At 53.4% G+C, this 14077-nt stretch overlaps 1 protein-coding gene across 2 annotated transcripts in view; it reads left to right on the forward strand.

The window, feature by feature from the left end:
• The first annotated feature begins 363 nt into the window (after window positions 1-363).
• OSBP2 (oxysterol binding protein 2) overlaps window positions 364-14077 on the forward strand; it is a 131222-nt gene continuing 117508 nt past the window's right edge. Inside the window, exon 1 of one of the 2 annotated variants that reach the window (XM_055146737.1) lies at window positions 364-926. In XM_055146737.1, the coding sequence (XP_055002712.1) occupies window positions 385-926 (542 nt within the window). In that variant the 5' untranslated portion in view covers window positions 364-384. The remainder of the gene's footprint in view (window positions 927-14077) is intronic. The other variant, XM_055146738.1, reaches the window with a different exon arrangement.

A 14077-nucleotide genomic window follows, 5' to 3' on the forward strand; every position in this document is an offset into this window, starting at 1 on the left:
TGGCAGCGCCTGGGTAACTCAGGCGACTGTTTTGATTTCTGCGCGCGCGCGCGCGCGGCACCTGCAGCCGGGAGCGCCCACCCGGCGCGACGGCGGGGACTGGAGAGGTGTCTGCGAGGCGCCCCGGGGGGAGGGAGTGGGCGAGGCAGGGCCGGGCCCCGAGCCCGCCGCCCCGCCTTCATCATTGTTCCCCCGGAGCCTGGCACCGCCTGGGGGTGCGGGCGGGGACGGCGCCCGCCGCGCGCCCGACAGGTGTCCCCCCGGGCTCCCCGCCGCGCGCGCGCCCCGCCTCGCGCCGCCCGCTCGGCCGCGCGCGCGCCGCCCCCGGCCCCGCCCCGGGCCCCCTCCCCCGCTCACCGGGCCGCGCTCGGGTCGACCGGCTCGATGGGGAAAGCGGCCGCTCTGTGCCGAGGCGGCGGCGCCGGCGGCCGCTCCCGCGGGCTCGCGTCGCTCTTCACCGTGGTCCCCTGCCTGTCGTGCCACACGGCGGCGCCGAGCATGAGCGCCTCCGCGCCCGGCCCGGGCCCCGAGCCCAAGCCCCCGCCGCGGCCGCCGGCCGAGCCCGAGGCGCCGTCCGAGCCGCCCGCCGCGCCGCCGCGCTCCGAGGCCGGGTCCGCGTCCGCCGGGGGCTCGGCGCCGCCGCTGGCCCTGGGCGCGGGCGTCGAGCCGCCGTCGGCGTCGGCGCCGGCGGCGGCGGCGGCCGGGAGCGTCGTGCACTGGACGAGGCCGGAGGGCAAGCCCCCGCGATCGGGGCCCCGGGCGTCTCTGGAGGGGCCCGCCGCGGGCACCGGCGTGCCCGGCGCCGGCCCCGCGTTCCCGCTGCCGCTGGACAGCTTCAGGGGCTGGCTCCTCAAGTGGACCAACTACCTGAAGGGCTACCAGCGCCGCTGGTTCGTGCTCAGCAACGGCTTGCTCTCCTATTACAGGTACGCAGCAGCCCGGGCGGCTGCGGGGGACGGGGACCGGGCAGCGCCCGCCGCTGGCATCCGGGCAGGGCTGGAGAAGGCGCACCCCGGGGTCGGCTGAGGGGGGCTGGAGAGCAGTGCTGGAGAGATGCTGCCCTCTGGCCAACCTCGCACGCCGAGAGCCCTGACCTCTGGCAGCGGAGCCCCCCTGTGGCTAGGACAAACCTGGGTTGAGGGAGTCACTAGGGAGGGAGGGATCAGAGCAGTGGGTTCGGCAAGGGTCTTGGGGGCGGGGAGCTTGGGGGATCAACTCGCGGGTTCAGTAGCCTCCGTCATTGTGGGACCCCGCTAAGTCCCCGTTAACTCCTGGGAAGGGCTGCCAGCCTGCGCCCTCCCTAGCTACTCCACTGGTCCCTCTTCTTTCCCGGTTGCCTGATGGTTGCCCCAGCGCTGGGCACCTCCGTGGCACAGACAGTGACAGGCTCCTGCCCTTCCAGAGGCAGTCTGGTGCCGACGCGGGATTTGCCCCCTGGGTGGTGGGGTGCCTGTCCTTATTCCTGAAGCTGCTAAGCTTCACCGCTGAGGGTCCAGAGGCGAGGGAGAACTCAGGCTCTCTTCCCGCGGAAGTGGATTGAAAGAGGGAGAGATGCTGTAGGCTTCTCCTTTCTCACTGGTTCTTGTTTCCGCGTGCTGCCTGGCGTTGGTTCTCAAGCGGGAGGGCGCACCCCAATACCTGGAAGGGCCTGTGGAGACACAGAATGCACCCCCCCCCCCACACACACACACTCTGAGATTCTGGCAACAGGGCCTTGAGATCAGACTTCTCCCCTAAGGGTCCCCTGGGAGGCATCTCTGAGCAGAGAACGGTTCTATTGTTAGGGCAAATTGCTTTTTGCTAAAACTCTGTGGCTTATCCTTGCACTCAGTCGGGCTGTCTTCCTTTCAGCTCACTCCCCAGGGCTGGAGAGATGATCCAGGGGTTCAGGACACTTGCTTCCTGGCTGTTAGCTCCCTGGCATGGCTTTTATTCCCCCCCTCCCCGCCCCACCTCCTGCCACCATGGCCAGGAGTGATTTCTGAGCTCAGAGCCAGAGTAAGCCCTGGTGTGGTCCCCAAGCACCCAAATAGTTATGCACAGCCTGCCCCCCTCCCAAGGTAAGACATTTTGAGGGTCATGTCATGGTGCTCGGCAGCTATTCCTGCCTCTGTGTTCCAGGGTTGCTCCTGCTTGGCCCTCCTGAATTCAAAGCATGCGCCCCAGCCCATGAGCTGTTTCTCCCACACTCTTCAGACTGTTTCTGTTCTTCCCCGTAGAGAATCTGGGAACTCCACTGGCCTTCAGCTATGGGTTTCCACTTCATTGTTTTTCATTCCTGGCAGCAGAGAAAGCTAATGTGTGTCTCGTGTGTTGGTACTCAAGGGCTCATATGGCTGTGTCGGTGCTGATCACACAGGAAAGATAGTTCTTTTTTCTTTTTTGCTTTTTGGGTCATACCCGGCGATGCACAGGGGTCACTCCTGGCTCTGCACTCAGGAATTACCCCTGGCGGTGCTCACGGGACCATGTGGGATGCTGGGAGTCGGCGGACCCGGGTCGGCCACGTGCAAGGCAAACGCCCTACCCACTGTGCTATCGCTCCAGCCCGGAAAGATGGTTCTTAAGGTTGACCACTGAGCAAAAAAGAGGTCCTGTAGAAAAGAGGTGTTGTTTTTTTAAATTTATTTATTTATTTTCTTTTTTGGGTCACACCCAGCTTGCTCAGGGGTTTACTCCTGACTGCACTCAGGAGTCACTTTGGGAGGTGATCAGGGGAGCATATGGGATGCCGGATATTGAAACCAGGTCAGCTGGCTGAGTGCAAGGCAAGCCCTACTCCCTGTACTGTAGCTCCGGCTCCTCTAAGAGAATTTTGATTTCACTGACCACACTCAGATGTGTAATCATTTCACCCAGAAATGTTTACAGAAATGTCTCTCCCTCCTCTTTTTCCTCTTCTTCCTCCCATCTTCCTCCTCCTCCTCCTCCTCCTCTTCTCTTCCTCCTCCCTTTCCCCCCTCCTCCTCCTCTTTTGTGACACCTAGTGATGCTCAGGCCTGTTCCTGGCTTTATGCTCAGGATCACTCCTTACAGCTTGGGGGACCATATGTGGGGCCAGGCACCCAGCAGGGTTGGCTGTGTGCAAGGCCAGGCCTGACCCACTATACTGTCTCTGGGGTCCAAGTCTGTCTTCTTGAAGGCTAAGGACATGCACCATGTTGACTGTGGCCCACCTACGCTATTTCACACTATTCATTTTGTTCATCTTCACAACCACACAGAGAGGTCATGTTTCGGGCTTGTGTTGCCCAAATGAACGGTCTGGGGGTTTGACCGGTTTGTGGAGGCCTTGTCTGAAGGCCCAGCACTTGGTAGAGAGAGATTCTGTCTTGGTCCCTTTACACTCCGAAGTTTGCCTGTCCCGGTTGGGTGCTCATGCCTTCAGATCCTTTTGTTTGTTTGGTTTTGGTTTTTGGGTCCATGGACTGGAGCCATAGCACAGTGGGTAGGGCGTTTGCCTTGCATGTGGCTGACCTGGGTTCGATTCCTCCGTCCCTCTCAGAGAGCCCGGCAGGCTACCGAGAGTATCCTGCCTGCACGGCAAAGCCTGGCAAGCTACCCGTGGCGTATTCGATATGCCAAAAAACAGTAAGAAGTCTCACAATGGAGATGTTACTGGTGCCTGCTCGAGCAAATTGATGAACAACGGGAGGACTGTGCTACAATACTACCCAAAGATGTTCAGGGTATCCATGCAGGAATCACTCCTGGCGGTGCTCAGGGGACCATATGGGATGCTGGGGATCGAACGTCTGTTTACTTCATGCAAGGCAAGTGCCCTATCAGCTGTACTATCTCTCCGGCCTGTGCCCTCACATCCTTAAGTTCACATTTTGGAGCTTTCTGTGTTTCACCAGGCACTACCCTAAAGGGGTCAAGATAATTAATGCTTATGAATAGAAGATTCCTTGGAAGCAAAGGAAAGAGTCTTTTTCATGGAAGTAAAACCTGATCACTAGCATTTCTTTTCTGCTTTCTTTGAATTGGAAGAGCAGAAGTAGCTCATCTCTGTAAGTCTTAAGATAACTCTGGTTAGACAGTTGGCATTTCAACGTCCCCTCACATGTATGACTTAGAAAATTTTCTGCGGCTTGTTGTTAAGGTTGTGGGGGACAAATACCGCTTTGGGAATGGTTTCTTGTCTGTGCGTTTGCACAGTCCAGCTCTGTAATTTTTGGTTTATTTTGGGAACTACATCTGGTGGTGCTCTGGGCTGGGGGTGGGGGTGGTATCCTGGCTCTGTGCTCCTGGTTGCAGATCGTATCTCGGCCCACAGAGCTGACTCCCCAGTCCTTTTACTTCTGTTCTTGAATGTTTCAAGGTGCCGAGGTGGGTGGAAATGTGGCTTGACTTGACTGTCTGGAAATGACAATTTCTGACATTTGTACAGGTGTGGGCCTCTATGTGACAGACCAGGAAGATGGCCTCCATGTCATTTCATAGGAGGCACCAGAATCTAGATGCTTCTGTGGCTTAGCCAGAGGCTTTCCCTCACCCCCACCCCAAGCTGTGCTTAAATGCCACCAGAGCTTCGAGCATCGCCACGTCTGGCTTCCCCGGGCTCTAGTCCACCTCCTGGGAAACTGGTCCACTCCTCCTCCCTCTGACCTTGCAGGTCTCCTGAAGTCCGACCCAGTTCTTGCCCTCACCGCTGCTCTCTGCATCCTGCCTTTCCACTGGCTGGGGGTGAGGACTGGGTATTTTCCAGACCTGTCCCTTGCCATCCTCACAGTGGGCAGTGGGGACGGGGAGATAGGGGTGATCCTCAGTTCCCTCTGCTCTGACTGCTGTGTGTGTGTGTGTGTGTGTGTGTGTGTGTTTGCGTGTGTGCGCACGCGCGTGCGGGATCTCCTGCTCCCTCTCAGCTCTCCTCCAAGACTCGGAAGAGCTCAGATTCAGGTGTTCACAAGTAGAAAGCCGAGTGAAGAAATATTTAATGCATGATCTCTTGCAGTTGGGTTTAACTGTCAGGATGCTGGAGAAAGAATCAGAGCCATTTCTCTTAACCACTGTCCTTCTGAAAGACCTTTCTCTTCCTTTCGCTTTTGTTCGTCTTTTGGGCACCCCAGTGATGCTCAGGGATTCCTTCTGACTCTATGCTCAGGGATCACTCTTGGCAGTTCCCAGGGGACCATAAGTGGTGCCAGGGATGGAAGCCACATGCAAAGCAGCTTGTCCCTTACCCACTGTACAGTCTTTCCAGCCCCAATCTTATTTTTTTTTAAAAAAGCCAAAGGAAGCAAAGCCTCATTTGAAGAAAGGCTTGGAGAATGTGTGGCCACACATTTCTCATGTTTCAACCCCCCTTAAAAATTTTCTTAATTAAAAAAATGTAAACACCACAATTTACAAAGTTGTACACAATACAGTTGTTTCAGGCATTCGACGTCCCAACACCATACACCAGTGTGACCTCCCCTCCACCGGTGTCCCTAGTTTCCCACCCAGCCCTCAAGCTTGCCCCCTTAGCAGGCACAAATTCACTCCATATTTTTTTGTTACAACAGGATGCCAAATGGAACTACCAAAGAGTAGATAAAAGAAAAGTTGATTTGTAATACTTGTGATATTTCACAGTGGTTTATCCAAATCATGGAGGATTTACAGGGCTGGTTGAACCTTTTGTTATTGTTTTTGCTTATTGAGCTTTAGTGGGCGTCTACCGCAACTTTCCCATCAAATTTGCTGTGCTCCTCCTGGGTCTTCAGCACCCTGGGATATGCAGGTGTACTGCTGTGCGTGCAGAGGGTGGTGGGTGGGTATGAGTGGGAACTGCTGGGCCTCTTTGGAAGGGAGAAGAACCTATCTGCCCCCGATTCAAGAAAGTCACAGTTTCCAGCCCAGAGAGTGATCAACCTGGGATGATTCGACGGCTTGTCGGTTTGATTCCAACCCCTTTATTAAATGCCCCTTTCTTGCAGGATATCATCCTATATCCTGGTTACAATCTTCCTTCCTTCCTTCCTTCCTTCCTTCCTTCCTTCCTTCCTTCCTTCCTTCCTTCCTTCCTTCCTTCCTTCCTTCCCTCCCTCCTTCCTCCCTCTCTCCCTCCCTCCCTCCCTCCCTCCTTCCCTCCCTCCCTCCCTCCCTCCCTTCCTTCCTTCTGTTTAATTATTGTTTTAAAAATTATTTCCCCAGGGCTGGAGACAGAGTACAACAGGTAGGGTACTTCCCTTGCAAATAGTTGACTTGAGTTCCAATTTCCAGCATCCCATATGGTCCCCTGAGCACTGCCAGGAGTGATTCCTGAGTGCAGAGCTCAGAGTAACTCCTGAGCATCACCAGGTATGGCCCCAAAACAAAAACAAAAACACCAAAACATTAAAATTGTTTCTGCAATTAAAAATTTTATTTTTATTGAGGTAGCTTTGGTTGATGCAAGTGTAAATGTTTGTGGATGTTTTGGGTTTTAGGGCCACACCTGGCAGTGCTCAGGGCATATTCCTGGCTCAGAGCCCAGGGGTTACTCATGGCAGGCTCCCCGATGTCCTACTGCTCCTGTTGGGACTGTAAATGTGTATGTGTTTTTGAGGTAAACCAACTTGGGGAACGTGGAGTAACCCCCAAGTGCCGCCAGACATTTGGAAAATGTGGTCAGGTTTTTATTTCTTCCAGCAGTGTGCTAGGAATATAAATGAATATGGGAGGTGGTTCTTATCTAATGCTCTGTTCTCTTAATCACATTTATTTGGCTACCAACAAGAGGAAGATAGTTTTGCTAGTTCCCATGGAAATGATTTCATCCCGATCTCTCCTCACAGCGAACATGATATTCGGGAAGAATTTGTAAATGGCACATTGGCCGTGGCAGATCTTTACGGGGCAAGTGCTGGAAGCCTGAATTATCCACATTAAGGAAAACATTGATTTGGTTAAGCGACTTTTGTTTCCCTTGTGTATCCAGTTGCCTGTTGAGCAGCATCATAAATGGCTTTTGTTTCCAGGAAGGAGGTTCCAACAGAAGCTTTTCCCCATTTATTTATTGTTCAGCCTGATCTGTGGGTAGGAGTACTCAGCCAGGAAGTAAGCAAGCCTCAGAGAGGGCCGGAGCGGTAGTGCAGCAGGTGAGGGGCTTGCCTTACTCACCGCTGACTCGGGCTCCATCCCAGCACACCTTGGGGGCCTCCGAGCCCCACCAAGAGTGATCCCTGAGCAGAGCCAGGAGTAAGCTCTGATCACAGCTGGGTGTGGCCCCCAAATCTCTCCCATAAAAAAAAAGTCCTTAGGAAGTGATTCTGGGTCTCAAGTCAAAGTGCCATCAAGCCAAAGTGAATTTGGAGAGGGCTCTAGCAGAGGGAGAGCCCAGAGCATGTAGTGAGCTGCCTCCTTGGGGGCGGAGTGACCAGCAGACAGGGCTGTGCAGCAGGCCGTCTCTGCCCTGGCCTGGATCCTGCCCTCTTCTGTCTTGGGAGAGAGGAGATGGTCATGTTTCCCAAGGGGGAGCAGAAACGTTGGGCTGGTGCAGAGAGTCCCTGACCGGGTGAAGTGGGTGGGGAGTCTGCCCCAAAGGGAGTCTGTTCCTACTGAACTCTGCTTTCATTTGAAAGCTCATCCAGTGTTTCATGCGGAGGCAGGAGGTTAAAAGGAGTTCTCAGGTTGATAATAATGTGTAAAACTTTTTCTCTCCCTCCCTCCCTCCCTCCCTCCCTCCCTTCCTTCCTTCCTTCCTTCCTTCCTTCCTTCCTTCCTTCCTTCCTTCCTTCCTTCCTTCCTTCCTTCCTTCCTTCCTTCCTTCCTTTCTTTCCCTTCCTCCCTGCCTCCCTGCCTCCCTTCCTTCCTTCCTTCCTTCCTTCCTTCCTTCCTTCCTTCCTTCCTTCCTTCCTTCCTTCCTTCCTTCCTTCCTTGCTGTGCTTGAGATCGAATCAGGGCCTCACACATACAAGGCATGTGTTCTGCTCCTAAGCTGCAGCCCTGAAGCCTGTTTCCTTTTTTAAAAATTTCCTTTTTTTTTTTAACAATTTTTATTTATTATTATTTCTTTTTTAGTTTTGTTTGTTTGTTTTGCTTTTTGGGTCACACCTGACAATGCACAGGGGTTACTCCTGGCTCTGCACTCAGGAATCACCCCTGGCGGTGCTCAGGGGACCATATGGGATGCTGGGAATCGAACCCAGGTCGGCCGCGTGCAAGGCAAACGCCCTACCCGCTGTCCTATTGCTCCAGCCCCTGTTTTTGTTTTTTTTGAGGAACTAAAGCAGTGTGGGGCTGGAGCGATAGCACAGCGGTAGGGCATTCACCTTTTACTCAGCCGACCTGTGTTCGATTCCTCTGCTCCTCTCCGAGAGCCCGGCAAGCTACTGAGAGTATTGCGCCCGAAAGCCAGAACCTGGCAAGCTACCCAATGGCGTATTTGATATGCCAAAAACAGTAACAATAAGTCTCATAATGAGAGATGTTACTGGTGCCCGCTCGAACAAATCGATGAGCAACAGGATGACAATGACAGTGACAGTTTTTGGGTTTGGGGGGTCACACCTAGCAGGGCTGAGGGTCTATTCCTGGTTCTGTACTCAGGACTGACCCTTGGTGGTGGCCAGGGGACCCGATCTAGGAAACCAGGGTTGCGGCCACTGGAGCCACATGCAAAACCTAAGTTCCCTCTTGTACTCTCTCTCCAGTCCTGAAGCATGTTTTCTTGACATTTAGTACATGGCCTTCACGAGGAGGCTGCGCGTGAGCGAGCAGCACGTTTGGATCCGTGTGGGGCGCCTCTGTGCTCACAGGAATGTCTAGCGACGCTGAGTGTCATTTCCCCCACGAAACCTGCGCCTCATCCCCACTTTCCCCTTCTATGAATAGTTAAGAACCTCTGAGTCACGCTGCCTCCCCTCCCTCCTGAGACCTCGGGTGGAGTTGCAGATCCTGCCTTCTCTTCTGCTCCTTCTCTCTGCGCCTGTGGCCAGTGTGGTTCCATTCTCCCTTCTGTTTACGTGAGGTCTCAACTTCCAGCCTCCTGCCTGGACATTGCATCCCCTCTGCTGTGCCCGCTCCCCATGCTGGAGCCCTGGTGTTGCCTCATCTTCTCCTGGCTAACTTTTTTTTTTTTAAATTTTGGGCCACACCTGGTGATGCTCAGGGCTTACTCCTGACTCTGCACGAAGGAATCACTCCTGGTGGTGCTTGGGGGAACATATGGGATGCCGGGGATTGAATCCAGGTCAGCTGTATGGAAGGCAAATGCCTGACCCATTGTATTGGCTCTTCCAAGATACTTAAAAAAAAAATTAAGCTGAGAATGCCTCGTGTAAGCCATTCCCGGCATTGCCTTTATCTCATTGGAAATTCCCACCAGGGACACTGATGGAACCAAGGGCGGCATCTTCCTCCTGGGGAGTGACCAGGTGTGTCTGTGGGTATCTCTACAGGTGACATCATGCCAAGGCATTTGGAAGCTTCTTTCTTTTTTTTTTTTTTTTTTTTGCTTTTTGGGTCGTACCCAGCGATGCACAGGGGTTACTCCTGGCTCTGCACTGAGGAATCACCCCTGGCGGTGCTCAGGGGACCATATGGGATGGTGGTATTCGAACCCGGGCTGGCCGTGTGCAAGGCAAATGCCCTACCCGCGGTGCTATCGCTCCAGCCCCAGCTTCTTTCCATTTTGCGTAGCACATCACAGTCCTTAGGCACTGGCACACGCTCAGTAGTGTGTTAATCAGAATAACTGATTAATATTAATATTAATATTATTAATATTAAATTAATAATAATTCTGATTAACCTCAGTAGTAGGCTTAATCAGAATGGTGGGGAGTCCTGAGTGAAGTCAGGAGAATCTCCTGCTATTTTCTGGGACTGCCAGATGCCAGTGTTCTAAACTTGGGATTTTCTTCATTTGTTTCACCTTCCATGCTCTTTACTCAAAGAAGATTAGGAAGATAAATTGGAGATAGCCCCTGGCCCTGGGAGCAAGGACAGTGACAGCTGGAACACGTTGATATCTGGCTGGATGCTCTTGACAGATTAGAATCTGTCAGTCTTAGCCGGCTGTTTCTCCTGCTGTATTTCCGTAGAGATGCAAGTATTTGGTGCCTGGGGTCTGTATGTACCCAGCGTGATATGCTTTAGAAAATGTGGCTGTGGCTGGAGAAATAGGGACCAAAGCTACTTATTTTATTTTGATGGGGGGGGTGCCACCCAACTGGTGCCCCACCAGCAATTCTGGTCAGCTTGGGTCAGTGGCTCAATGCAAGGCCCAGGATTCAGTGTTGCTCGGGTCCAGTGGAGCTGAGGACCCCTTGGGCCACCCTGGGAGGGTTGGGGATCTCTAGCGCTACACCTGATGATGCTTGGGGGAGGGGGGGACCAGGTGGTGTCTGGCAGGACACGTCCTCTTCATGCATCCTAACCTCTGTGCTATATCTTGGCACTAATAGAAGCTTTCTTTAGGATTTGCATCATCTCATAGATGCCAGTGTGCAATTTGTGTTCATTAAATCCTCTGCAAGTGGAATGCGCTGCTGCCTGCGTGTTAAAGTACTCCCATAGGGCACGATGGTTCACCCGGGTCATTTCCTAGGTGCCAGGCCCTCGGGGAAGCCGGCCATGGATCAGAGGTGGGGCCTGGATCCTAAGATGTTCGCTGTAGTTGGGGACTGGGCTTTTGTACATGGGCACCCGGCAAGTGGACAGAGTGATTTCCAGGTCCTGGATTCTGGGATGTAGGATAACATAGCCACAAGAAGCTTAGGTTTATCTGGTCACACCCATCAAAGTGCTCCCAAGTTACTCCCATTCCTTTGTTTATCTGTAACCACTTCTCTATGCTCTCTTCCCCAACCAGTTAATCAGCTTTTTCCCCCCTAATCAGACTGTTAATTTGTAAGGTCAGATCTTTCTAGGACACTGAACTTATATTGTAAGTTAATATTGCCTTTCTCCTCTACTCATGTCTTTTGAATAGTTTACTTTAAAGCAATTATCTTTTTGTATGGACATAGGAAGACAATGTATATTTTTAAAATTTTATTGAATCACCGTGAGATAGTTACAAGCTTTCATGTTTGGGTTACAATCTCACAATGATCAAACACCCATCCCTCCACCAGTACAAATTCCCCACCACTAATATCCTGGGTATACCCCCCTTTCCCACCCTCCCCCTGCCTCTAAGGCAGACAGTATTCCACATACTCTCTCTGTACTTTTGGGCATTATGGCTTGCAACACAGACACTGAGAGGTCATCATGTTTGATCCATTATCTACTTTCGTCATGCATCTCTCATCCCAACTAGTTCCTTCAGCCATCATTTTCTTAGTGATCCCTTCTCTATTCCATCTGCCTACAAGAAGACAATATTACGCTTTTGTAACTTGGGATTTAATTGGCTTCAGATATTATTCATTTGCGGGCATCTTAAGCCTCAGTTGCCCTCAGTTCCTAGCACCCCAAAAGCAGGTCCCGACAAGGGACGGGACGGACTCAGGGCAAGCGGTGAGTTATGTGCTACCCTGGCATTGAGATGGCCTGGCCAAAGTGCCTAATTCTTAACTATAAATTAAGAGCTTGGTCATGGACAAATGCTGTCATGATCCAAAAGTAATGACAACACTAGGACCCTGCTAGGGATAGGAAAGACTAATCTGGCCTGAGCACTGTAGTCTGAGTCTGAGATCGAGATGGCCCCAGGAGAGCAATTCTATCAGCTTAATGCATCTCTTACTATGTCCATACAAAACAATTAATATTATGAATGTTTATATGTTTGCTGGGCGAGGAGAGGAGAAACACACTCATGGAATTCCGCCCTTGGGTGGGTCGTCCTGCTGAAGAGAATCTGTCCTAGAAGCAGCATCCCTTGAGGGAAAGAACTTTAACCCTATTGATTGTGCCCACACCTATGTGTAAGCCCCAACCCCCTCATGCTGGGGGGATTTAACTAGGCTGTAAGAGTGAGTTGGAGGAGATCGAGAGCGGGAGAGATGCAGAGAGAGACAGGAGTGAATGGAATAAACAGCAACTGATCAATCAACCGGCTTGGCCCTCATTTCCTCCTCTGTCTGCCCCATGGCCCGGGCCGCTCTGGCTGGGCGAACGGCCTGGGACCACCCCCTGAACTTGGGCGTGGTTGACTGAGAGAGCTGCCAGGGCTCGTCCCCGGCTGTGCCCCCTGCCGGATATTTTTTTACACTGGGACGCCTTGAGCCTTATTCTCTCCCTTCCATGGAGGAAGATGTGGGGACTCAGGGTCACCTGCCTCATGATTCATCCAGGGGTTACGGTGTCCACCCTGCTCACCCTGGGGACATTGCTCACTGGGTGGTATGTTGGGGTCCCCAAGACTAACCCTTGGTTTGATGATGAGCTGCAAGGCTGCGTCGTCCTCAGCAATGTGGTGTCATGTGCGCCGCTGTGCCTTGTTCCAGTGAAATGAGGTGAGGCACCATCAGCGAAGGGCAGAGGAATGTGGGGAGGCCAGTCGGGGGCTCCCCTCTTCCCTTCCCAGCCTCTCTCGGGATGCCCTCAGTTCCTCCCGTGAAAGGCTGGAGTGCAGTGCGCACGGTTTGAATGGGTGGGCATCCTCTGCCCGGGCTCCTGGCAGGGACATGGGCACTCTGCCCAGCCTCCGTGTGAACAGGCAGTTCAGTCACCTTCCAGGAGAAAGGGGGTGCCCTCCCCAAGTCCACTCTCACAGCATGGCTGCATGGCTGCCCTGTCTGCTCCCTGCTGGCCGCGCCTGCTGTGGGCCTGGCATAGCGATAGCGGAGGTGACTATCTGGGATATTCTGGGATATTCTGGGATATTCTGGGATATTCTGGGACTATCTGGGATAGGTGACTATTCTGGGATAGCGGAGGTGACATGGTGACATTGCACCCGGGGTCAAGGACAGCGAGGCTGGCACTTGACTTTGAGCACCAGAGTGGGCTCATACCCATGTCATGGGCGTCTCTTCCCACACTCCATGGCCTGCAGCTCGGGGTGCACCCAGCCCTCTGGAGCACCTTCACCCCTTCTCTCAAGATCGGCCGTGTCTCGCTTCACAGACCTTTCTGAGGCCCGATGGTAGCTCAGACTTGCCCATTCCAAGGGTCCTTGGACTTTGTAGAACTCTGACCACTGGGACCTCCTTTCTCTGCAAGTAATATTTTTTTATTTTTTATTTTTTGGGTCACACCGGTGGTGCATAGGGGTTACTCCTGGCTCTGCACTCAGGAATTATTCCTGGTGGTGCTCAGGGGACCATATGGGATGCTGGGAATTGAACCTGGGTTGGCCACATGCAAGGCAAATGCCCTACCTGCTGTGCTATTGCTCCAGCCCCCTGCAGGTAATTTTTGCTTGCTTGTTTTGGGCACCACATTGGGCTGTGCTCAGGGCTTAGTCCTGGCTCTGCTCCCCAGGATCATTCCTGGCAGGCCTCAGGGGACTGTATATGGTGCCAAGGATCAAGCTCTGGTCGGCTACTTGCAAGACGAGCGCCTTCCCCACTGTACTAACGGTCTAGCACCTGTTGGTGCTTTTGTGTCTTTGGGGTCTCGTGGGGTGTGAGCTCTTCAATTGCTGCTGGCCTTTGTACGTTACTCAGGGAGGATCCGGGAGCCCAAGGTAGGAGCCAGGAGCACATTTCCTGGAGTGCTGGGACAGTCAGCACACACCTGCTTTGGCTTGTATCTTTATTTATTTGGCGGCCACACCCAGTTGTGCTCAGGGGTTACCCCTGGCTCTGCACTCAGGGATCACTCCTAGGGTGCATGGGGGGGGGGCATATAGGATGCCGGAAATTGAACCCGGGTCAGCCACGTGCAAGGCAAGTGCCCACTATATATCTCTCCGGCACCATTTGTTTGTATCTTGTGCTGGGTGCCCATGGCATGCCAGGCATTGTGGGAGAAGACAGCTGTACCATCTTCAAAACAGTATGGGGTACACTGGGGATGGGAGGGAGGGTTTTGCAGGTGACCCTGCTGTGCAACAGCTTGTGCCTTTGGCTCTGTGGTCTTCTGGGGTGGAGCCAGCGGATCCTGGCCTAGAGGAGAACCTGAGGAAAGGAGGGTGAGGTTCCTGGAAGCAAGGTCTGCGTCTGCTTATCCCAAGAGGAAAGGAGCCCAGAGGAAATGCGCCTGTTTCCTG

This window comes from Sorex araneus, chromosome 9 (assembly GCF_027595985.1).
Source record: "Sorex araneus isolate mSorAra2 chromosome 9, mSorAra2.pri, whole genome shotgun sequence".
NCBI lineage: Eukaryota > Metazoa > Chordata > Mammalia > Eulipotyphla > Soricidae > Sorex > Sorex araneus.